Below are 22,598 nucleotides of genomic sequence, written 5' to 3'. Positions count from 1 at the left end.
TACTAAAACTCAAAAAAGGTTCGCACTTGATAAAAGATGCAACGATCCCACATGGTAATGGTGAAAATTATGTGCCTGCATGAATCAAGTACTCGCAATTAAACAGAAACAACGGCACTGAAGCTCAATACTCTTTCACAATTCTAGAAACAGATTTGCTCAGCCTATATAAAAGTCTCTATTATCAACTTGATGACACTGAAGAAGTGACTTAGCAAACAATCACATGGTGAACCATTTGATGATTAAACCCCTACTCATGAACAGAACATTAATGTGTATAACTGTATAACTCCTGAAGTCTGTTAAACAAGAAAAATTAATGATTTGTAATGTAAAAAGAAAAAACAATGGATACAAACTGCATACACATTGCCCCTATCGTATTTTATGTATTGGGTAAACTCATGGATTAACATTTGACTGGACTACCTCTGACAGTGAGCAAAACTTTTTGATACTACAGATTCTAGCTCTTACAGTTCCACGTCTTGAAGCTCCTCTCCAAGGCTGCTGCTGCTACCGTTGAGTGGGCTTGGTTTGAGGTTTGATGGACCCGTTGGAGATGTAAACGAGCTGTTCAAACTTCCACTCCATGAAGCTGTTCTTCTGGAACCTGACGAAGGAAAATCATCGTTAAGACTCGTTCCTGATCCACTTCGTTTGATGTTATCTAGACTTGGAAATCTCTGCATTGTCATTGGAGATGGAGTCGGGGACTGGAATGAAGAGTGGCTTGGTGGTGGTGGAGGGACGGCTACTTCTTCTGCTGAGTACTCCTGACTGGTTTCAGTAGCTGCCATCTCGGTTACCTGGTCGTTTGAAGACGACGCAGGTGCTGCTGGGATGAAGAAATTTGCTTTTGCAGGGATTGGTGGTTTAGCAGATTTTGCAGGAGGTGACTGGAACATTGTCTTAGAGTTTCCACCGCCTGGATTAAAGAGGTCAACGTATCTGCCCCAAAAGAAAGTAAAAACGATTCAACTCTAATCATGCACGTTATCTAACAAAGGCAATATGTGATGATCCCCAGTGTCTACAGCTTTTCTGACAATTTATCAGACTCAACTATGGAGTATTATAGCTAACACAACCGGAAACTACAATCAAGAAAAGTTTGTCCATTTCACACTCAAAGCTTCACCTTTAATACTGTCGTTGGCTTATATTATTCACTCCTCAATGTCATTCTAATGTGACACTACAACTACGCTCATGATTATGATCCAGGATAGCCAGCACATAAGAATAATTCGAAAGCGTCACAAGTAGGTGGTTTGTTTACCTTGGGCGTCCACGAGCTGAGAATTGATTCGAGCCCTGTGAGATTGGTGGGATTCCCGAAGAATTCTCGGATGGAGTCGGGCTGCCACTGCTCCAGCTCCCACTAGGTGGAGACATCTCGTTCATCATGTCAGATCTGTTTGCATAACCCATTGCGTTGTTTTGGTACGTGCCTACTGTTGGAGGAGGAGGCAATGCAGCTTCCTCAGCTGGGGGTTCTACACCTTTCTCCATCCATCTCTTTAGTTTTTCGTCATAGTAAAACTGATTCTCCTCACCCAGTTTTGCCTTAATACAAAGAATGACCCAACATTAGAATAAGTTGAAGAAAACCATCATCACGACTTGAAACATTTATTAAGGTGCACCTCTTTAGATGGCCGAGATGGTAAGACCCTCCGTACGGTGTTCTTCAGTATGCCAAAACCAAAGCTGCTAAACCGCGAACTTGTCACATTCACGGTTGGTTTCACCTGTGGCACCCCATCAGTAGCTTTGTCTTTTGAGGAGACAGGCTGATCCTATCAGAAAAAAAGCAAGTAAGCAATGGTTTTCTAAACCTGCATGCTAAGTACCTACTTACCTCAGGATAAATCCCAAACCAGACATCAGGCAATAACAGAAAAGGAAATAAAAATAAATGATTTCCAGTGATATTGACCTGTATTGGCGTCCTACCGAAATCTGGCTCTGAGACACTTCTAGAATGTACTGCCATCGTCCTTGAGTTCCCATCCAACTCACGTATTGGTTCCATTGAGGCATGTGACATCAATGATTGCATTGTATTAGCAGATTGACTATATGGTAACTTAGCAGCCTCCTGCTGTTGATGCTGATACTCATTTGCCTGTAAGTTTCCTGCTGTTGAATGAAGTGCAGATGGTGGCATGCCCCCAACAACACGATGTGCTGTACTATCAATAAAGTTAAGAAATTTTCCGACAATTTTTGCTGGGGAAGAATTCACAGTATACCCGCCCTGAAATAGGAATATCTGGTTATGTTGGATCATTAGAGAAAAGAACAAGATGGGTCTCTTATATGCTAATCGTTTCTACTGGGTCTCTCTTTTTCACATTTTCAATCAAAGGAATATACAGCAAACAGATGTAAATCCACTGACAAAAAATCAACGGTTCCATGTAATTCTACTGGAACAGAAGTTGTTGTGGGTTTGTACCTGTTGGTGGATACGGATTCTCTCTTCCAGTGATGAAACAAATTGTTTCCATGTTTCTACTTCAGTTGATCGGCCAGTCTTGAGGCACTTCGATACTGCTTGACAGTACCTGATTCAGCCACACAACAGCGACATCAGGAAGCCATATACAGTCTACTTAAGAAAAAGTTGGTAGCAAGTGAATCTTCTTACTTTTGTGCGGCCGAAAGTTTACCAACTTCAGCCAGCATATGGGCATATATGATTTTATATGGTTGAAACGGTAACAGGATATACTGAGAGTTTCCCAGCGTCTTAGAGTACTCGTATAACTCTGTTCTCTGCCCATGTAAAGATCAACAAAAATTAAGGAAAATATCAAAATACATTGAGGAACTATCAGGCTACTTACGATGCTAAAAACAGAACATCCCGGCTAACTAAAACCAACGCAAAAAAAAAATACCTGTATAGCCTCCGGACTTGCATAGGTTCTCGGATATTTCCAATGATCTGCTCCGACAAGGCAGAGCCTGGCACTATCTGAGTATGGATCAAAGTTCTTATCCGCAAGTAAATAGCAAATATGCGCTGCAATTATCTGATCCATAATAGCAATTAAAATGTCATTATAAAGTCTTCCATGAAGTTAAAGAAAACAAAACAAAATGGCAGAGATAGATCACCTCGCTCCTTTCTTTCCACATGCAATCTCCAAGATGAGTAATCACAAGCTCATCATCTGTGGTTCTGTTGGCAGTTATTATACCCAAATTCTCTTCCCAGTTATCAAGCATGCTACTACTTCCAAACTGCAATTCAAAGAAACGAAGAGACTATTAGCGAACTCCCCATGCAAGACAAAACTGCGTCCTTTGAAATGGAGAAGTAAACTAGTTTCCTGTGGTAGAGAAAAATATCTCGTATAGAGAGTATTCCCACCATCTATGGAGTTCCAGACTTTTAATCATGGTAAATGTTATTTAGCAATGATTTGGTGAGGATATATGGATTGATTATGTATCTTCATCACGAGAGAACTAAGGGGGTTCCGATTCTGTTTATCTTTTTTTTTTCGATTTTGGGGTTTGAGTATTTAGTAAGCTCTTGGACAGCAGTAGGCGGTATGCTATCTCGGATTTTCCCGAGGAACAAAAGGATAGGTTTTCATTGAACTTCTAAAATTCTGGCATCTATCTCTAAACTTGTTCTTACTCTTTAATCTAACACATTGTCTGGACTGATAAGAAATAGATTGTTACCGTATTACCTGGGTTTGGTGCTGAGACGCACTTACGGAACCAGAAAAATCGACACAGCTTGTACTGCCATTGGAGAACACTTCAGCTGGTTGCCCCGCAACCAGCAAGCACAATGTTCGCAAAGGTGATCCAGGCACCAGCTGGCGAAGGGCCATTTGTTTCACAGTATCAGCATAGAACTGCAACAATTTACGACATGGAACAACCAAGTCAGTCATACAACCACAACAATGGAAGGTTTAGATCTATGGTATCCAAGGGAAAGGAACCTGATCTCCAAGCTGTGCCGCGATAACAAGCGCTAGTCCCCATAAATGGCCTTCTTGTGCACATTGCAGAGCCTCCATTTTCCTACCAAAAGCCAGAAGATTCTGCACCTCTGAAGCTGTTACCTAGGAAATATTTCCAAATGAGTCAATAAGCAAAAAGAAAAAACAATCGACTATGTTTTAGAACCTTTTCCCTATGATAGAGAAATATCCTAAGATGTTGAATACTCACTTGCATTTGTGATTCGGGAGGTAAATGCTGCAAGCATTGGCTTAATGGAGCATAGCCACCATTTTTCTTGGCAATTGCAAAAAGTTTTGCTACTGCTGCTTCAACAGAATCTGTTTCCTGTTTGCAGCATAGATACAAGGATGAGAAAACTGTAACACATATAGATGTTTTCTTAAGAAGCGTACTGACAAGAATCTCCATAACTGCACCTTTTGCGTTGTATCAGCCCCGAAAGGAGACCGGAGTTTCCCATAATACTGACAAGATATTCTGAGCAAAGACATAAGCATTTTTAAAAACTTCCCTCTTGAAAAGTCTATGTCAGAAGATTCACACTGTAAAATTCTCTCATCAAGCCACTTAATTAAGTCTTTATTTCCAACACTTCCTCCAACCAAGGGACCTGGAAGACATTGTTGATGCAGAGAACGAAAATAACTCGAAGAGTCTTCCCCAAGACTTGAAAAAGAAGCACTCCCAGAAGTAACTTCCGCCAAGTTTAGGACAGATATAGAGCTTCCCCCAGCCCCCTTTGAATCAAACAGAAAAAGATTAGAAAGCAAGAACTGAAGTTCACTATTGAGGTTATAATAATATATTTCATATATAAAATAGTGATACTCCTACAATAGTTGGCAGAAACTTCCGAGGGTGTAAAAAACTAATGGAAACTTCATGACTAACCTGACTTCCGAATGATGAATTCTGGAGAGAGGCGTTAGTATCCTTCATAAGAATGAGCTTCCCACCAAAGCCAAAACTCACAAGTGCATGTGGTGGACGCCCATCAGGTGATCTTCCTACACTTGGGGAGAAAAGCTGATTGCTCTGATATGACTGTTGAGTATCATCTACAGATTTCTGTCTATTATAGAAATCGTTTGAGAAACTCAGTGGTCCATGCTGCGGGACACTAGCCACATTCATATGCTGAGGGATGAAGCCTTGAGCTCTATTCTCTTTTGGCTTAAACTGTTCAGCCACAGATTCCGTACAGTACAAACTATTTACTTGCTGGTTTCCTCCGAAGTGTGAAAATGAGACAGAAGTTACAGACGCCTCATTGTCACCTCCATTTTCTGACTGCCATGTGTTTGTAGCCTGCTGCTGATTGTTGGCATAGTAAGATTGGTCCCAACTTCCTTGTTGGTTCTGTATACCATATTCTTGCGGTTTGAATGCCTGGCTTTTATCATTGATATTATACATGCTACTCTCGGTATTATTGTGAAACATAGCCCCAATCTGGCCGTTCTGAGCTTGCTGTTCATGAGCTTGACCAGTTACAGTTGTCTGAGAAGCCTGGTTGTAGCTGTCCAGAGAGCGCCATTCTTGAGCAATTGTGTCATAGTACCACCCCGGATACTGTGGGTCAAAGACCATGTGTTCAGGATATCCATTTGCCACCTGTGAAACCTGGTTCCAAGTAGACATACTCTCAGCCACTGCAGATGTTGTACTCTGACTCAGATAAGCAACATTGGAGTTATCAGTAGAGGCAACTTTGCTTTGCCAGTTACTCGCTGAGTTTATATAGCTCTCCTGTGCATTCATACTTGCATCATCATGGCTATCAACTTGATACCACTGGCCAGTACTAGCATCATATTTCCATCCAGGATAGCTATTTTCCCAAGCTTGGCTGTTATCAACGTACTGCTCACTTGTAGAATCTTGACTCACTTCACCCTGCTGTTGCCCCAAACCTGCCGAACTATCAAAACCAAAACTTGCGATCTGTGTATCATCGGATACTAATTTCCCCGCATCTATCTCCGCTTTTCCCTGTAAATTTCCTGTAGAAGATCCATCCAACTGGGTGAAGAAGTCAGAGTATGAACCAAACCCGCCGCCATCATTGACAGATGAATCAGCACAAAAGGAGCCCCAATCAACCTCCTTAACCCCAGGACTCCCAGATCCATTGCTTTCTTTTACCGCTTCAGATAACGGCTTATCCTCCACCTCCGATCTCACCACCAAATCACCACTTAACTTATTCGCATCAGCTTCTTCGAGAGCAATGGATGAAGGCTCACTACTTGGACCCTCGTTTATAACATGGAATTGGACAGGAACGGATGAAGAAGGCTCACTACTAGGACCCTCGACTGCATCATCGTTCCCTGCTTCTTCACGAAGAGAGAGATTCGCAAAAGCTTTGGCGTCTTCGGAGTCGCTCCCGTCGTCGACGAATTCGAGCTCCTTGGCAGCGTGAGCTTGGCTGGGTGAATAGGAATCATCAACAAGCTTGTCGAAGAAATCCTCATCCGTTTGATCGTCCAGCAGAAACTGAGAATTTGAAGCCATCAAAATTGAAAATTGGGATCACAAAAAACCTAAACCTACACAAAATCTCCGGGAGTGATCGACGGATCTGCAAGTTTCCAGTTGCAGAAGAAGTAGAGTTGAGGAAGATGAAGATCAAATACAGATCTAGAATGAACAACAGTTTCTCGGTGGATTCCAAATTCCGATTACTCTATAAAATCTTCACACGATTAAATGAGCCAACTTAACTTTGTTAACTTTCAACCCAAAAAAACTTCACTTTGTTCATTTTGGTAACGTAATCACCGTTGACTAGGGTCGGCACAATACCCGAAACCCGAACCCAAACCCGGCATGGATAGGTTTCGGATTTCCTAAAATTTATAAAATATTTTAGTTATTGTAAATATCTTCTTTTAAAATATATATATATATATATATATATACAATTTTCCCAAATAATCGGGAATCGGATACAGTTACAAGCTTTCTTTGAACAAAAATATCGAAATCAAACTTTTACAAACCTAGTTTCGCCTACTCACTAAACCCGGCACATTCCGCTAAGTTGTTTTTCGAAATATTTCAATATCGGTAGCCATACTCAACATGACTCTAGGGAAATTAAGGTTCTCCTCGTTGCCTCAGATGGTGGGAGTTCCCTTGACGTTTTCGGAATAGGTAGTTCCCGATGATCTCCACAAAGCTCATAATTTTCTTTGTCTATAAAGCGTAAAGCGTCCGAAGGGGAGAATTCAGATACTTATCAATGTCTTGCTAGTGCCACCAAAGCCGGTTTGTATATAGCGCCACACGACACTTTAAACGACATCCCAAACGAGCAAGCACTCGCTTCTGCCATCTACGAAACATGTACAAAAATGGGTTGTTTTCATCGCCACATCCTTAAAAGCCGCCTCTAAACATGTGCAAGAAAGTCAGCTACACCACCGTCGAGGAAACAAGACCAAACCACGATGCCGGGATATGATTTTCGACGAGATGCTGACTCTGAGACTGCTAATGACTCCCAAAAACCGTCTAAGCATCTCAGGCTTTTGAGAACCAAATAACCATTTCTTGACCATGAAAAATTAGACCCCTGAATCAACAGAGAATGATACAGCAATGCTGAACAAGAAGCTTAACTCCTCAAGTGAAGTTGTCGCCTACTTTTAGAAAAGACTAAACACGACGCCGGAAGCGGGACCTATGAAAAAGTTGTTAGGCATCAAGAAACCTTCTAATACCCATAGACGACCACTCAATTTGAAACCAGATGCACACACACGAGGAAATCAAACCAGATACTTTCACCACAATCACATCTGCTTTCAAACCTTGCCTCTTAAGCCACCAGAGACTGGAGAACTCCTGGTTACGCCGCATATGTACTGGAATCTCTAAGATGCGAAGAGACCCTGAATAACCACCACCATAACCGAACAAGCACGAACGACCAGATCCGCAGTAGCAAGCCACCACAAAACCTAGTCGGGACAAGATCTCACAATGCCAACTCACGACGACGGAAGACCGGAGAGATGGATAACGGGAACTCGAATCGCTCCAAGAACCCTAAAACCGACTCTGAACTGCTCCGTCTCGCTAGACTCTCACCACAACTCCGGAGAAGAAACCGCCTCCACCAAGTATCAGTTCCTCGCGACTGAAGCATCCATTGAAAAACGCAAACCTCAACCTAAAAAAAACAGCATATCGGGAGAGAGAAGGCATAGAGATTCAAGAACAAAGAGGAAAATGAGTAGAGGGAAGAGGAGTCCCCTCCAACCCTAGTACTTGCACGGACGTGAACGATCGAGAGAGAACGATGAAGAAATAAACTTTATTTGTAAATATCTTATACGATCATAAACTTTCATAATTTATCAGTTATATTCATTTATGTAACTTTATACTGTTCATATCTTTATTTTTCTTATATTTTTTAATAGAAAATAACCATATATAAAGTTATTAAAAATATTATGAAATATACTTATACATCTAATGAAGATAGAGAATAATAATTCAATTTGATTAATTATAATCAAAATAATTATAACTCAATATTTTCACAAAATGGTTAAATGGATCAGTCTCACAAAGCATATGTTGTTACTTTAGTTAGATCTTAGTGATTTTGGATTATTATTTTTTTTGTCAATATTTTATTTTGGATTAAAATCTATTATTTAAAGTAGCTAAGATATATGTCAATAAAAAAGAATTTAGGAAATTTAATGTATTTTAAGGAAAGAAACCGTGTTTCTGTTTGTATTCCAACTATAAATATCATAAAGATTGATTAAAGTTGTCCCCAATAAATTTTATTTAACACACATTAAACAAAAATTCCTCAGGACACCACGATACGGGAGAGAGAGAGAGAGAGAGAGCTCTCTAGTTTCCAAACCCTAGATTTCAAGATCGATCTTCCTGCTTCTCCTCAAGACTCCCCAGAGCTCGATTTCCACGACGATTCAATCTCCCCCAGATTCAATCAAGAGTCTCTCAGATTTCGATCCTTCTCTCTACTGGTGGAATAGGCGCTTGGAGCTTTCGGATCTCACGGACTGAAGCTAGTCGTCCGATTCGTAACGACCGTTCTCGGTTTAGGGCTTTGAAGATCTTCAGAGGAGATTATCTGCGGGCGCAATCACGGATTTGATCTCGTTCCTGAATCTGTAGGGACTTTTTTCTTCTAGATTTGTAGATTTGGCGTGCTCTTACTTCAAGCGCGGAGGGAGGTTTCGTCTCGGAAGTCGAATCATCGAAGTAAAAATTGAAACTTTAGGTTTAATTTTATTGTATTTAGGGTTTGTTTTGGAAATCAAATCATTGGCCTCGATTTCGAATTTTTTTTTCTTTTATAAATCGAAGGCCTTGATTAGGGTTTTCAAAACAGTAGCTTTGTCATTATAATCTTATACAAAAATTAGTAATATATATATGTATTTGCTTTATTATTCAGATAAAGAAAATTTCAATGGCAATATATTACAAGTTTAAGAGTGCAAGGGATTACGATACCATCGCCATGGATGGTCCTTTTATATCAGTTGGTATTCTCAAAGACAAAATTTTCGAAACTAAGCATTTGGGCAGTGGTAAAGACCTTGATATTGTCCTCTCCAATGCCCAAACTAACGAAGGTTTGTACTCATTGTCTTGTGTGTGTTTTATAGCTGTTTTGCTTTGGTAGTAAGTGACGGATATGGTTGCACATGTGACAATCAACTTGATTTTATATGATGTTCCTATCTTTGATCTATAACTATGGTTTAGAATTAGGATAAATTCTGTATTGATTGTCGTGTCTGTGTTTATAGCTTGCTTAGTGAATCTCGTCTCTTCATGACCAGTATCAGATCATTCTGATGTTTGGAGTCTTTTGGATTTCTGTTTTGTTTGTTGCCAAATCTAGTGTTGTACTTAAGCTGTTTGGTAGAAATGGTTTATTTGATGTTCCTATCTTTGAGCTAACCATGGTTTAGTACTAGGATAGATTCTGTATTGATTGGTTACATTTGTGTTTATTAGTATATTGTGTCTTGCCAACATGTTTGTACTGGATGGCCTTCAAATGTTTTCTGTTTTTGAATTTTCAGAGTATCTGGATGAAGCGATGTTAATACCGAAGAATACATCTGTCCTTATTCGTCGAGTCCCAGGACGCCCTCGCATCACAGTTATTACTGCACAAGAGTACTGTCTCTCAGATTTTTTTTATTTCCATCTGCTTTGTCCACTTATTTAGCTATTTTATCTCAAGCTCAACAAAAATAAGTTTAGCTAAAACATAAGTTGAAAGTGTAACTAATGGTTTTGAAGAAACACCTGGATTTTCATGCTAAATAATGTAATAATCTGAACATTGCAGGCCTAGAATCGAGAACAAAGTGGAACATGTTCAGGCTGAAACCAGCAATTCTCATGTTCCTGAACCGTCTGCATCGAAATATGTAAGTTTATTACGTTGACCATTTATATTGACATCGAGTGCCCCAATCTGTTTATAGCTACAGAAGTATTAATTTTCACTCGTGTTCAACTTCCAGCCTGAAGATGAGTTCGACGAGTTCGGGAATGATTTTTACTCCATTCCCGCTGTCCAAGTTGCCCAGCATAGTAATCCATGTCCTGTTCTTGCACCAACAGAAGAGAAAGTAGATGAAGAAAGCAAACTTCAGGCGTTGATTGACACCCCAGCACTTGACTGGCAGAGGTAAGCAATTTTTCACAAATAGTGGACCTGGAAATGTCGATGTTCTTAAACATTTATCAACCCTCTTATACTTATCCCATGTAACAGACAAGGTCAAGATAATTTTGGGGCCGGGAGAGGTTACGGAAGGGGTATGAATGGAAGGATGGGTGGACGTGGTTTTGGTAATCTATACTTATTTTCTTTGTTTTTAATGCATTTTAGAATGTCTATTGTCAAAGATTTTTTGGTTTATTTGATATTAAGTCTTAAGATACTTAGTTCGTTTCCTTTGCTTGGATAGGAATGGAAAGGAAAACACCACCTCCGGGATATATTTGCCATCGTTGCAATGTCCCTGGTATGTCTGCTTTAGTTGTGTATATACTTTTAACATATTTGTTAATAGATAAAGATGCTAAGAGCATTTTATTCACCGTATCAGGACATTTAATTCAGCATTGCCCCACAAATGGTGACCCTACCTACGATGTTAAGAGAGTTAAACCACCTACTGGTATCCCCAAGTCCATGTTGGTGGCAACCCCTGATGGTTCTTATTCGTTGCCAAGTGGTGCAGTTGCAGTTCTTAAACCTAATGAGTAAGTTGTGCTTAATCAATGTGGGAATGGTGCTATTTGGTACTTTCTCGCATATATTGATTATAACGTGAGTGCTTATTGTGTCTTCAGGGATGCTTTTGAGAAGGAAATGGAGGGATTGCCGTCAACGACACGCTCTGTAGGAGAACTTCCGCCCGAGCTGAAGTGTCCGCTATGCAAAGAAGTAATGAAAGATGCTGCACTTACAAGCAAATGTTGTTTCCAGAGCTTCTGTGACAAGTGTAAGTACTCACAACGCCTTTTCTCTGCCTTCTGTTGACTGTTACCAGTTCATAACTATCTTTTTTACTTTTGATTATGTGCAATTTAGGTATCCGGGATCACATTATTGCAAAGTCGAAGTGTGTCTGTGGAGAAACTGATGTACTTGCTGACGATCTTCTACCAAACAAGACGCTAAGGGATGCCATAAACCGTATTCTGGAAGCCGGAAACGATAGCATTGAGAATGCCGGCAGCGCGGGCCATATCACAGGTCTGTCATTACTTTAATTCATGTGTTTTTTAAACCTTGTTTGATCAGTCGTCAATGCTAAATCACCATGGACATAATGTAGATTTGGAGTCTGCACGCTGTCTTCCTCCTCCCAAGGGTCGATCTCCTGCTACATCTGCTGCATCTAAAGGCGAGAAGAAACCAGCTCATAGTAACAACAACGATGCTCCAACAGTAAAACTGCCAACGGAAATTGCAGAGATCACAAGTGCCCCTCGGGCATCGGCAGAAGATAAAGTGGAAAAGCCAGTGGATGCGTGTGAAAGCACTCAAGGGTCCGTTTCTGTGAAAGAAGCAACAGTCCCAAAGATGAATACGCAAGCTCCTCCCAAAGAAGAAGTGCAGCAACAGGTTGCTGCTGGAGAGCCAGGTAAAAGAGACATGTGTAATCCTGATAGTAACTTTACAGTACATTGTGAACCCTAGTTCCTATAGATTTTGCAGATTTGTATAATGTACTTTAATGACTGACAAGCTTTCTACTTTTTGTCCCTTGCCAGCAAAAAAGAAGAAAAAGAAACCCAGAGTTCCTGGAACTGGTAAGCTTTCTTTCTTATGCTTAAGGTCCTGGTCATGTTCATTCTTCAAAGTTTCAAGCCTATGTGAATCGAATCAAAGGTGTAATGCATCGTTTTTTTGTGTAATTTGTTGTAGACATGCAACAATGGAATCATGTGCCGGATCTAGCAGGGCCTGACTATAATATGATGCAAATGGGTCCGGGTCCAGGTCCCCAGTACTTCAACGGCATGCAACCTGGCTTCAACGGCTTTCATCCCGGCTTTAATGGGTTTCCAGGCCCTTTTCCGGGCCAGATGCCTCCATTTATGGGGTACGGGATAAACCCAATGGAGATCGCATTTGGTAGGGGTATGAATATGATGCATCCAGATCCATTTGCTGCACAGGGATTTGGATTCCCTAACATACCACCACCTCACAGGTACAACAACAACGCACTTGATTCTCCTTTCAAAATAACAGTGAAGTCTTGTTAATAATGTAATGATGAAACTTTGGTGTGGATGCAGGGACTTGGCGGAGTTGGGAAACCGTATGAATCTCCAACGTGCCATGATGGGCAGAGACGAAGTCGAAGCTCGGAAAGCTGAGATGTTGAGAAAACGGGAAAACGAGAGACGAACCGAAGGGTACATCACAAGAAACATTATTACTATGTTTTTACTATTACATTCAGAGAAGGATATATGTTATTGACCTAATAAACATAATGTTTTGTGTAACAGTGGGAAGGTGTTTAGGGATGGAGAGAATAGCAGAATGATGATGAACAATGGGACTTCAGCGTCTGCATCATCCATCAACCCTAACAAATCTGTATGTTTCCTCTTGTTGTCTCATCTTTCTCTTTTTCCATGTTTTACCAGTTCTTCATTTACTATTGGTTTTATTATTAGACTATTCCTCCCTCGTTTGACCACAAAACTTCAAAAAATTGAAGGAAATTCATTACAAAAAGTTTGGGGGAGTGTTTTGTAAGAAAGCCAAAAGTATTGGCACTAGCCGTAATTTTCCTAATTTAAAACATGCTTTATCTGAATATGCAATTTTAATACCAAAAAATAACACAATTAGAATGCAGACGGCCAGAGATAATCCGTTTGATAGTTGGACTTGAAAGCCCAACTATTAGTTAATAGTTGGGCCGAGTAGTCCAATATTACTTCCTCGAAATTATATATATTTTTCCTTTAATTGGGCTAATAATTTGATTATTACTGGTTTCTCACAGCGACAAGCACCTCCGCCACCGAATTCGACGGAGTACGACCGACGCAGACGGCCGGAGAGATTGTCTCCCGAGCATCATCCGCCGACGCGTAAGTCAAAGTCTCCGTCTCGAGATTCCAAGAGAAAATACGAACGCTATCCCGAGGAACGTGATCGTCAACGCGACCGTGAAAGGTCGTCCCGTCACCAAGACCTAGATCGTGAACACGACCACCGCGCTCGCGACCGTCGCGATGAAGACAGAAGCCGAGACCACCGTCACAGCCACCGAGACTCGGATCGTAACCAACATCACCACCGTAAACGATCGGCACCTCCGCCGTCGGAGCCGACCGCTGCAACTAAATCAGAGATGGAAAAGTCAAGCGTGTTCGCTCGGATAAGCTTTCCGGAGGAAGAAACTTCCAGCAAACGAAGAAAGGTGTCTTCGTCTTCTTCTGCTTCCGTGGCGGAGCCGCCTGTCGCCGTCAGTACATCAATGCACCGTCACAGTCGTAAGGAGATTGAGGTAGCGGATTATGAGTCGAGCGACGAAGACAGGCATTTCAAGAGGAAGCCATCGAGGTACGAGCGGTCTCCACCAGTGGTGATTACTGATGCGAGTGATGATAAGCATCGATACTCGAAACGCGGCAAGGGAGAGAGATCTCGAGCTTAGCTCTTCTTTTTTTTTTGTTGTGTGATTTGCCTTGAGGCGGGAAAATTTAAAAATAAGAATTATCTTTCTTATTTTCTTGTAACGAACAAATAATAGAGAGCTCTTTTGTTGTCCATTGAATGCTTTCCTTTTTTTTTGGGTAATGGAATTCGATTTGGTGACCTTTATTTTTCTTTATGACTTGTTCTTAGTTCATTTGTTTATCGGATCTAAATGACATGAGTGAATTTACTACATTGAGATATATAAGTTTTTAAAATGTTCTTTGTTGTTATAATTCAAATCTTGTTTATTCTACATTTCTGTGATTTGAGAAATACTGCGTGTAAGATTCATCCGTTTCTATTTGTTTAACGTGATTGAATTAAACGTATTCATGAGTACGGATCAAATTATTTCATGAAAACCGTCAACATATATAGCTTCCAAAAAGTGATTTAAGAGAATTTTCCTCGTAAATTTTGAAATTCTCTCACATTACCGCTCCAATAAACCTTTTAAAATAAATACATCTCAACTCCTAAGAGTATTATTTTTAGGAAAGATTTCACCAAAAGTAATACTCCCTCCGTATCAGTTTAATTGGTGTTTAAAGATTTTGATTTTGTTTCAAAATAAGTGTTGTTTTCACAATTCTAGGTGAAATTTAATGTCATTTGAAATTTTTGACCAATTATAAAATAATGCATCTTATTTTTATTGGTTGAATTAGTTTTATTTAATGTTATTTTATGTAACCAAAGCCAATGCCAATTGCATAAAAGTTTGTATTTTCTTAATATTTGTGCAAAATCCTTAAATACCTCTTAAAATGATATAGAGGGAGTATAACTTAACTTATTTAATTTTAAATATTAAAAATAAAAATTAACTTGGATATGACATTGAAATAAGAAGTTTCTTAAAACTTTTTGAAGGGTCTTATTGAAAGTCTCAAAGACGGTTCTCATATAGTTTATTTTGATCACTGGAGATTTGTTAGAGATCAGCAATAAAAATCGGCAATATAAAAGGTAGAAATACAAAAGGATCAATTTAATAAAAAAAAATGTAATAATTTGTTTTTCCCTTTTCGTTTTTTTTCTCTCTCGCAAATAATCAAAGCTGAACTAAAAGACCCTAAAACTAACAAAGCAAATCTTGTTTTTAAGTTACTGTGACCAAATAATTAACCTGTAATAAACCCCCAACCAATGATTAAGCCGCATGTATCACGTTGGCGATGTCTGAACTATCAGGAGGGCTAAGCATTCGGGTGAAATGGTGATTGTCTCGTCTCTGAACCTCCACCTAGCTTCAGCGAAAGAGACTGATCGGATTCACCATTCTCTTTTGGCTCTCCAAGGCTGAGCTTAGTAGTCATACCAAGAAGCCCATTGACATTGAAGGGAGCTTTCGAGTGCACTGCAGTTGGTCTGAAAATCTCGTGAGTTTCCTCTTTCTTGGCTGGTTCAAGAACATAACCCGCAGACCATACTGGGAATGGAAATGGGTAATATGGTGAGAAGTAGCCTGGATACAGTACCGGATACGAGCCAGGTCGTTGCGGTTGAGGTTGTGAACGCAGTTGTGTGGTTGGGGTTGGTTCCTTAATGGTAGAGTTTGTTGAGTCCATTGATTCAGATTCTTCGATTGTTGCATGAATGGAATTACGAGCAAATGACTGGTGAACCGAATCACCCCTTTGCATTTTTGTTTCCACACGAGTATTCTCTGCTTTTGGTGCTTGCAAATCCAATGGAGTAACTCCTCCCTGCAAGGATTATATTACATCATAATAAGGAGAATAAAATAAAAAAGTAATGCATTTCAAGATCAAGTTCATGTGAGAAGTCATCTTGCGAGTTAAAAAAAAAAAGCTAGTTTAACTATAAAGATGATTTAACCGGACCAACCTCATGAGGAATCATATCAAAGAGACTAGAACGTCTTTTGCGACGAGACACATCAGATAGTCTCATGAAATGCTTCTGAGCATGGCTAGCAACCTGTGTTGGTGTCCTTGTCCTCACATATTTTCTTGAAATGCCTCTCCAATCACCTTTGCCTAGCTTCTCTAAACCTAACAAGTACATCCTATGTTCTTCCTCTGTCCATATAGCTCCTACAAAACCAGATCAAACGAACAAATCTATTAACAATCTCACAAAGAAATGGGTCAGAGTTATAGATACCTTTCTTTCTCTCGCGGCTAGAGGAAGAGCCAGCAACGAAACCCTCAGAAGTGTAACCATCACCAGCGACATGGTCAGGGACATCACCCGGAGAACCCGACCCATGCCCATGGCTAAGAAGATTACCCATACTAGCACTTTTCCTGATCGAACCTCCGGTGAGCCTTACACCAAAAAGCATCACCCCACGACTGGGACATGTCCTAGAGTTGTGACCATAGTGATTGCAGTGAGAGCATCGCCGCGTCATGACCGGAACCCGAGCTTCTTCTGACCAATAGGATCTGATCAGAGATGAAGAAAGAAAGACAAATGATATCAGTTTATATATATGGTCGGATTTATTACAAGGATTAGATTTATCTTGCGGGACTTATTGTAAGAATCTTTTAATATTTTCTTTGATATTGTTATTATGTGTTCATATATAAACTCGGAAAATGTTTGGTGTATAATTCATAGGTGGATTTTCCTTTCCTTTTCCATATTTCCATTTTGACTTTACAGTCAGTGCAATGTGTCCATATTTGTAGATTTTTTGGGGAAAAACTTATAAATTACTTGATCTCATTAGTCCAATTTAGCTGTTACTATTAAATGATAATCTCATTTTTATCTTTAAATCTTCAAGGATACAGGTTGTCTTCATTTTTAAAATTTACTTTACAATATATAGTTTACATGTCTTTCCGTTTTTAACATGATAAGACCATATAACTTAATTTACAAGTTAATGCCACAGCGAATCCCATAAGTGTAGATAATCTTTTTTCCTTATATTCATGCACATCGGTTCATAATAAGCCAGTTTCTAGTTTTAGTGACTGTATATAGCTATCCAAGTGTCCTATGCGAGATAATTATGAATCTCTTGTATAGGATAATTAATATTTTGTTTCTAATTACATTAAAATGAATGTTCATAAAAAATCTGCGAAATTTAACCAAATAACTATGATTGGTCCAATATTAGCCAAAATATCAATTACACAATCTACATTTTAAAGTATGTAGCCTCGACAAAAAAAAAGTATGTAACAGCTCAGCTCCTTCACGCGTTTCATACAAAACTTTGACTAGATTTTTCGAAGTTACAGATAAAGTAAATAAATATAACAAAAGAATAAAAAATAAAATTTAAAATGTAGATTGTGTAATTGATATTTTGGCTAATATTGGACCAATCATAGTTATTTGGTTAAATTTCGCAGATTTTTTATGAACATTCATTTTAATGTAATTAGAAACAAAATATTAATTATCCTATACAAGAGATTCATAATTATCTCGCATAGGACACTTGGATAGCTATATACAGTCACTAAAACTAGAAACTGGCTTATTATTTAACATTAAAGCACTATGAAAAGAAACAAATGTGTAGCCGATACGATCGCTTGCTCTGTAACTCGATTCGCTCAAGCTCTCTATCTCTCTATCGTTCTCTCGTGTGTAATGCGTTAAAGAAAGAGATACAGTACACACAAGATTTGTTATAGAGTTCTCCTCTTCACCACCGGGTACGTCTCTCTTCAGGAACGGTATCCTGGAATACACTATGAGATAGAGTTCGTTACAACGGAAAGAGACTTAGCTACAACAACTCTCTCAGCTACGCTTTACTCTATATATATATAAGGAGAAGACACTAGCTCAGAGCCTAGCTATTCAGCTCCTCTCTTAAGTCTTCTAGAGATGGGCTTAGCGCAAGCGATACGGCCCAACACAGCAACTCCGTATCATCATCTTCTATCTCACCGGCCCATTAGATCAATATGACTGTTAAGCCTTTGAACAACGAACCATCCTTTTACAAACTCCACCTTGGTTCTTGTTCCCTTGCAATACCATCACCTTGGTATCATTAGTGCATTCCCGATCCTGGTATAACCTCCTGCAAGTCTTCCTCAGACTTGTACATTCCTCAGCAAACCTCAACTTCAATAACTCCTCTAACAATCGACCACTGTTAGACTCCTGCCTCTGTATCGTCTATCCCTGCTGAGACGACTTAAGACGATACTGGCCAACGTAACCTTTCTAGACTTCAGTCACGTTCAGTGACTTTAGAGGATCACTGAACTTCTCTCCTGGTAGTACCTTTGTCAATGCATCAGCCGGATTCTTAGACGTGTGAATCTTGAGCACCTTCACAAAACCATGTGCCACCAACTCCCTGACAAAATTATACTTGACTCTAACATGTTTAGTACGTTCATGGAACATGTTGTTCTTCGCTAAGTAAATCGCACTTTGCGAGTCACAGTATATCTCCGCTGCGTCTTGTTTGAAACCCAGTTCCTCACAAACTCCTTTTAACCATACTGCTTCTCGGCTTGACTCTGATAGCGAGATATACTCAGCCTCCGTTGTCGACAAAGCCACCACCTTCTGTAAGCATGAACACCAACTCACGGTGTTTCCTCCCACAGTGAACACAAACCCTGTGATTGATCAGCTGCGATCTTGATCTGACGCGTAGTCTGAGTCACAGTACCCTCGAACCTGAAAGTCTGAACCTTTTGAGAACAATAGACTCAACCTCGCAGCTCCTTTTAGATAGCGCATTATCCATTTTACAGCTGCCCAGTGCTCTGTTCCTGGTTTTCCCATATACCTACTTACCAGTCCCAAACCGTACGCCAAGTCAGGTCTTGAACCTACCATCGCATACATAAGACTCCCTACTGCACTGGCATAAGGGACTCCTTCCATCTTTCTCATTTGTTCTGCTTCCTCTGGCTTAGAAATAGCTTTCAACTTGAACTGTGACCCTATCGGGGTCTGAACTGAGCTTGCGTCCTGCATGCCAAACGTCTTCAGAACCTGATCTAAGTACCTTTCCTGTGACAATCTCAAAGTCCCTTTGCTTCTTTCTCTCAGAATGTCCATACCCAAAATACGTCGAGCTGGACCCAAATCCTTCATTTCAAATTCTGACTTCAGAAGCTGCTTCAATCTTTCTATCTCTGTCTTGCTCTGTGATGCTATCAAAATATCATCCACATAGAGTAACAAATACACTCTGGACTCAGTTGACTTCCCTTTTAAGTAAACGCACGGATCATACTGACTTCTGTTATACTTCTTTCTGATCATGAACTCATCAAACCTATGATTCCACTCACGAGGAGACTGTTTTAACCAGTACAACGCTTTCTTCAACAAACAGACTTTATCTTCTTGCCCTTTCTGCACGAACCCTTCTGGCTGAGTCATGTAGATCCTTTCCTGTAGAACTCCGTGAAGAAACGCAGTTTTGACATCCATTTGTTCTAACTCCATATCAAAGTTGACCACTGCTGACAGAAGCAACCTTATAGATACGTGCTTGACTACCGGGGCAAAAATTTCATTATAGTCAATGCCTTCTACCTGTGCATAGCCTTTTGCCACCAATCGACCCTTGTATCTTGGTTCCTCTACTCCTGGAATGCCAGGTTTATATTTATAAACCCATTTACAACCTATAACCTTTTGGTCTTTAGGTTTATCTGTGAGCTCCCATATTTGGTTCACATCGTGTGAAACCATCTCCTCACTCATTGCTCCATTCCATAGATTCCAGTCTTTACTTCTTCTGGCTTCAGCATATGACTTTGGCTCCTCTGTTTCTATTTCTTCTGCACTTGCAAGAGCATATGCTACGAGGTCTGTATCTCCATACTTTGATGGACGCTTTATCTTCCTCCTAACTCTGTCTCTTGCTAGAATATAGTCACTTAGACTTTCATCACCCTCTTGATACGTAGCCTCATCACTGTCTTCTGAATCACTAGAGTCTGACTGGTTTATCGGATCTTTAACTCCAACGGCTCCACCTTGAGCTGAAGACTCTACCTCTTCATCTTTAGTTGGTTCAAACTCTTCCAGTTCTTCTTTGAACGTAACCTTTCTTTTAGAGTTCTGTGGCTTGTTGCTCTCAACTGTAACCTATGTAGTCTCTTCTCGCTGTTTAAAGAGTTTTTCTTCGTTGAACACCACGTCTTTGCTTATCACAACCTTTTCTTCGTCTAGAAGCCATATTCTATAGCCTTTAGTTTCCAGTGCATATCCAAGTAGAACTCCTTTTGTTGCTCTAGGACTAGTCTTCTCAGCGACTGTGTGAACATAAGATAGGCACCCGAACCTTCTCAGGTGGTCATATCTTGGCTCAGATTCTGACCACAATGCTTCTGGTACTTCGAAGTTTGTCGCAGAGCCAGGCGACCTGTTGATGATGTATACTGCCGTCAAAGCTGCCTCAGCCCAAAACTCTGCACCTAAGCCTGTCTCATGAAGCATACTTCTCACTTTATCCATTATTGTTCTATTCATACGCTCAGAGACTATGTTCTGTTGTGGTGTGTAGGGACAAGTCTTATGACGCTTAACTCCTGTGTCTCTACATACTTTGTCAAACCTGCTGTTGCAGAACTCTAATCCATTATCCGTTCTTAGACACTTCAACTTCTTTTGCGTCTGGTTCTCAACTAAGGTCTTCCACTCTTCGAACTTCTGAAATGCCTCGTCCTTTGTCTTGAGAAAATATATCCAGACTCTTCTTGAGTAGTCGTCTATGAATGTTAGAAAATACTTACATCCAGACAGGCTTGGAGTCACGTTTGGTGATCCCCACAAGTCTGAGTGTACATAGTCGAGTATTCCTTTTGTTGTGTGCTTAGCCTTTGGAAAACTCAGTTTATGAGACTTTCCCATTGCACATGATTCACAGAACCCCAGTGACTTTATCTCTTCTTTCTTCAGGTGACCTTTCCTTACCAGTATCTCCATAGATGACTGGCTCATATGCGCTAACCGAGAGTGCCATCTGCTCGTAGTGTCGACTGCGCTGCATGTTTCACTCATGTCGACCTTTCTTACTTTTCCCTGTAAGTAGTAGAGGCCTTGATCATACACTCCTGACAGAACTCTCTGATTTTCCTTGTAGAACTCAACTCTGAAACCTGCGCCCACGTATTTGCATCCTGACTGCTCTAGCTGCCCGTAGGAGATCAGATTTCTAGCCATATCTGGAATGTATCTTACTTTGCCTAGAGTTACCACGGTTCCATCAGGATTATCAATCGTGATCAAACCCTGTCCTTTCACCACACAGTAGGTGTTGTTTCCCATTAGAACTTTGTTGCCTTCAAACTCTTCAAACTGCGACAGCACATCTCTCCTAGGTGTGATGTGGAACGTACAGCCAGAGTCTAGTACCCACTCATCTTCTCTAGCCTGAGTGCTTGCCGTTAGAGCTATCGAGGTAGGTAGCTTCATGGCCACGTTTGCAGAGGTGGAGGCTTTGTTTTGGTCTTGCTTACGCTGTGGGCAGTCACGTTTCCAGTGAGTCTCGTCTCCACAGATCCAACAAGCCTTTGGTCCAAACTTTGGCCTCGACTTTGATCTTCCTCTTTCGTAGCCCCTGCTCCTTCCTCTGTTGTAGTTATTACTTCTAGATCCTCTCTTATCATTTCTTCCTCTATTATCGACATATAGACCTTCTGATCCTTGTCTTGATCTACTGAGAGAGCCTTTCTGTCTCAACTCCGCCTCTTTTGCGTAAGCGGAGGAGACTACTTCATTTACCGTTAGAGTTTCCTTCCCCGTTCCATACTTCAACGTGTGAACTAATGGTTCATATGGGGCTGGTAGGCTCGTCAGAAGCTGTATCGCTTGGTCTTCATCACTCACCATGATCTTCAAGCTAGCTAGATCCGCAATTAGCTTTAGAAAGGTGTCAAGATTCTCCTCTATTGACTTTCTCTCCTCCATCTTGAAGCTTGCAAAGCTTTGTTTCAAGTAGATGCGATTGGGGAGTGATTTCGTTTGGTAGTCCTGCTCCAGAGCTTTCTACATGCCCAACGCTGTGGTTTCATGCATGATCTTCCTTAGGATGGTGTCACTAAGACACGTTCCCAGCAGATTCTTCACTCTAATATCCTTCTCTGCAGCTCTGGGATCAACCTTAACCTCCTTCGTATCTGTATCGTCATTCTGATCTCCTGATACTGACCCTTTCTCCTCTCTCAATACTGATCCCAAACCTTGAATCTCTAATTGACCGAGAAGCTTGTACTTCCACAACCCGAAGTCACCTTTGCCATCAAACTTCTCCATCTCAAACTTTCCTGGTGTTGGCTCCATACTGACTCGATCTTGATCTGATTATCACCTGCAGATAACAAACAGAAAGATAAAATCAGTAGCAATCTATTCTAGATTC

General features: G+C 40.5%; 3 protein-coding genes across 6 annotated transcripts; 1 reads left to right on the top strand and 2 right to left on the bottom strand.

The window, feature by feature from the left end:
- Positions 1 to 257: 257 nt before the first annotated feature.
- On the bottom strand, positions 258 to 6,805 carry LOC103839525 (protein transport protein SEC16A homolog). 4 transcript variants are annotated; one of them, XM_009116030.3, is made up of 14 exons: positions 6,421 to 6,798; positions 4,894 to 6,375; positions 4,419 to 4,739; positions 4,210 to 4,326; positions 3,978 to 4,100; positions 3,717 to 3,887; positions 3,133 to 3,258; positions 2,913 to 3,047; positions 2,660 to 2,787; positions 2,468 to 2,576; positions 1,946 to 2,266; positions 1,653 to 1,805; positions 1,286 to 1,572; positions 258 to 954 (listed from the first exon to the last, which is right to left on the bottom strand). In XM_009116030.3, the coding sequence occupies exons 1-14, from the start codon at positions 6,517 to 6,519 to the stop codon at positions 477 to 479; spliced, it is 4,050 nt and encodes a 1,349-aa protein (XP_009114278.2). In that variant the 5' UTR covers positions 6,520 to 6,798; the 3' UTR covers positions 258 to 476. The 4 variants fall into 4 exon arrangements, with proteins under 4 accessions (XP_009114278.2, XP_033136806.1, XP_018510253.2 ...); XM_033280915.1 differs by having other exon boundaries at positions 3,133 to 3,261; positions 3,723 to 3,887; positions 4,894 to 6,805; XM_018654737.2 differs by having other exon boundaries at positions 1,653 to 1,799; positions 4,894 to 6,800.
- A 1,975-nt stretch (positions 6,806 to 8,780) lies between these two features.
- Positions 8,781 to 14,460, top strand: LOC103839528 (E3 ubiquitin ligase PQT3-like). Its single transcript, XM_009116032.3, has 16 exons — positions 8,781 to 9,258; positions 9,455 to 9,635; positions 10,092 to 10,188; positions 10,364 to 10,445; positions 10,542 to 10,708; positions 10,796 to 10,872; positions 10,992 to 11,048; positions 11,133 to 11,289; positions 11,380 to 11,531; positions 11,621 to 11,785; positions 11,868 to 12,176; positions 12,307 to 12,345; positions 12,461 to 12,749; positions 12,838 to 12,957; positions 13,054 to 13,144; positions 13,560 to 14,460. The coding sequence occupies exons 2-16, from the start codon at positions 9,470 to 9,472 to the stop codon at positions 14,214 to 14,216; spliced, it is 2,625 nt and encodes an 874-aa protein (XP_009114280.1). The 5' UTR covers positions 8,781 to 9,258; positions 9,455 to 9,469; the 3' UTR covers positions 14,217 to 14,460.
- On the bottom strand, positions 14,234 to 16,640 carry LOC103839529 (transcription factor KUA1). The gene is made up of 3 exons (XM_009116033.3): positions 16,391 to 16,640; positions 16,112 to 16,320; positions 14,234 to 15,969 (listed from the first exon to the last, which is right to left on the bottom strand). Exons 1-3 carry the CDS (start codon positions 16,638 to 16,640, stop codon positions 15,460 to 15,462), a joined length of 969 nt encoding a protein of 322 aa, XP_009114281.1. The 3' UTR covers positions 14,234 to 15,459.
- Positions 16,641 to 22,598: the final 5,958 nt, after the last annotated feature.

Source organism: Brassica rapa, chromosome A09 (assembly GCF_000309985.2).
Source record: "Brassica rapa cultivar Chiifu-401-42 chromosome A09, CAAS_Brap_v3.01, whole genome shotgun sequence".
NCBI classification, from domain to species: domain Eukaryota; kingdom Viridiplantae; phylum Streptophyta; class Magnoliopsida; order Brassicales; family Brassicaceae; genus Brassica; species Brassica rapa.
The sequence above is the reverse complement of the archived record's forward strand: the minus strand, read 5'-3'. Positions and strand labels throughout refer to the sequence as shown.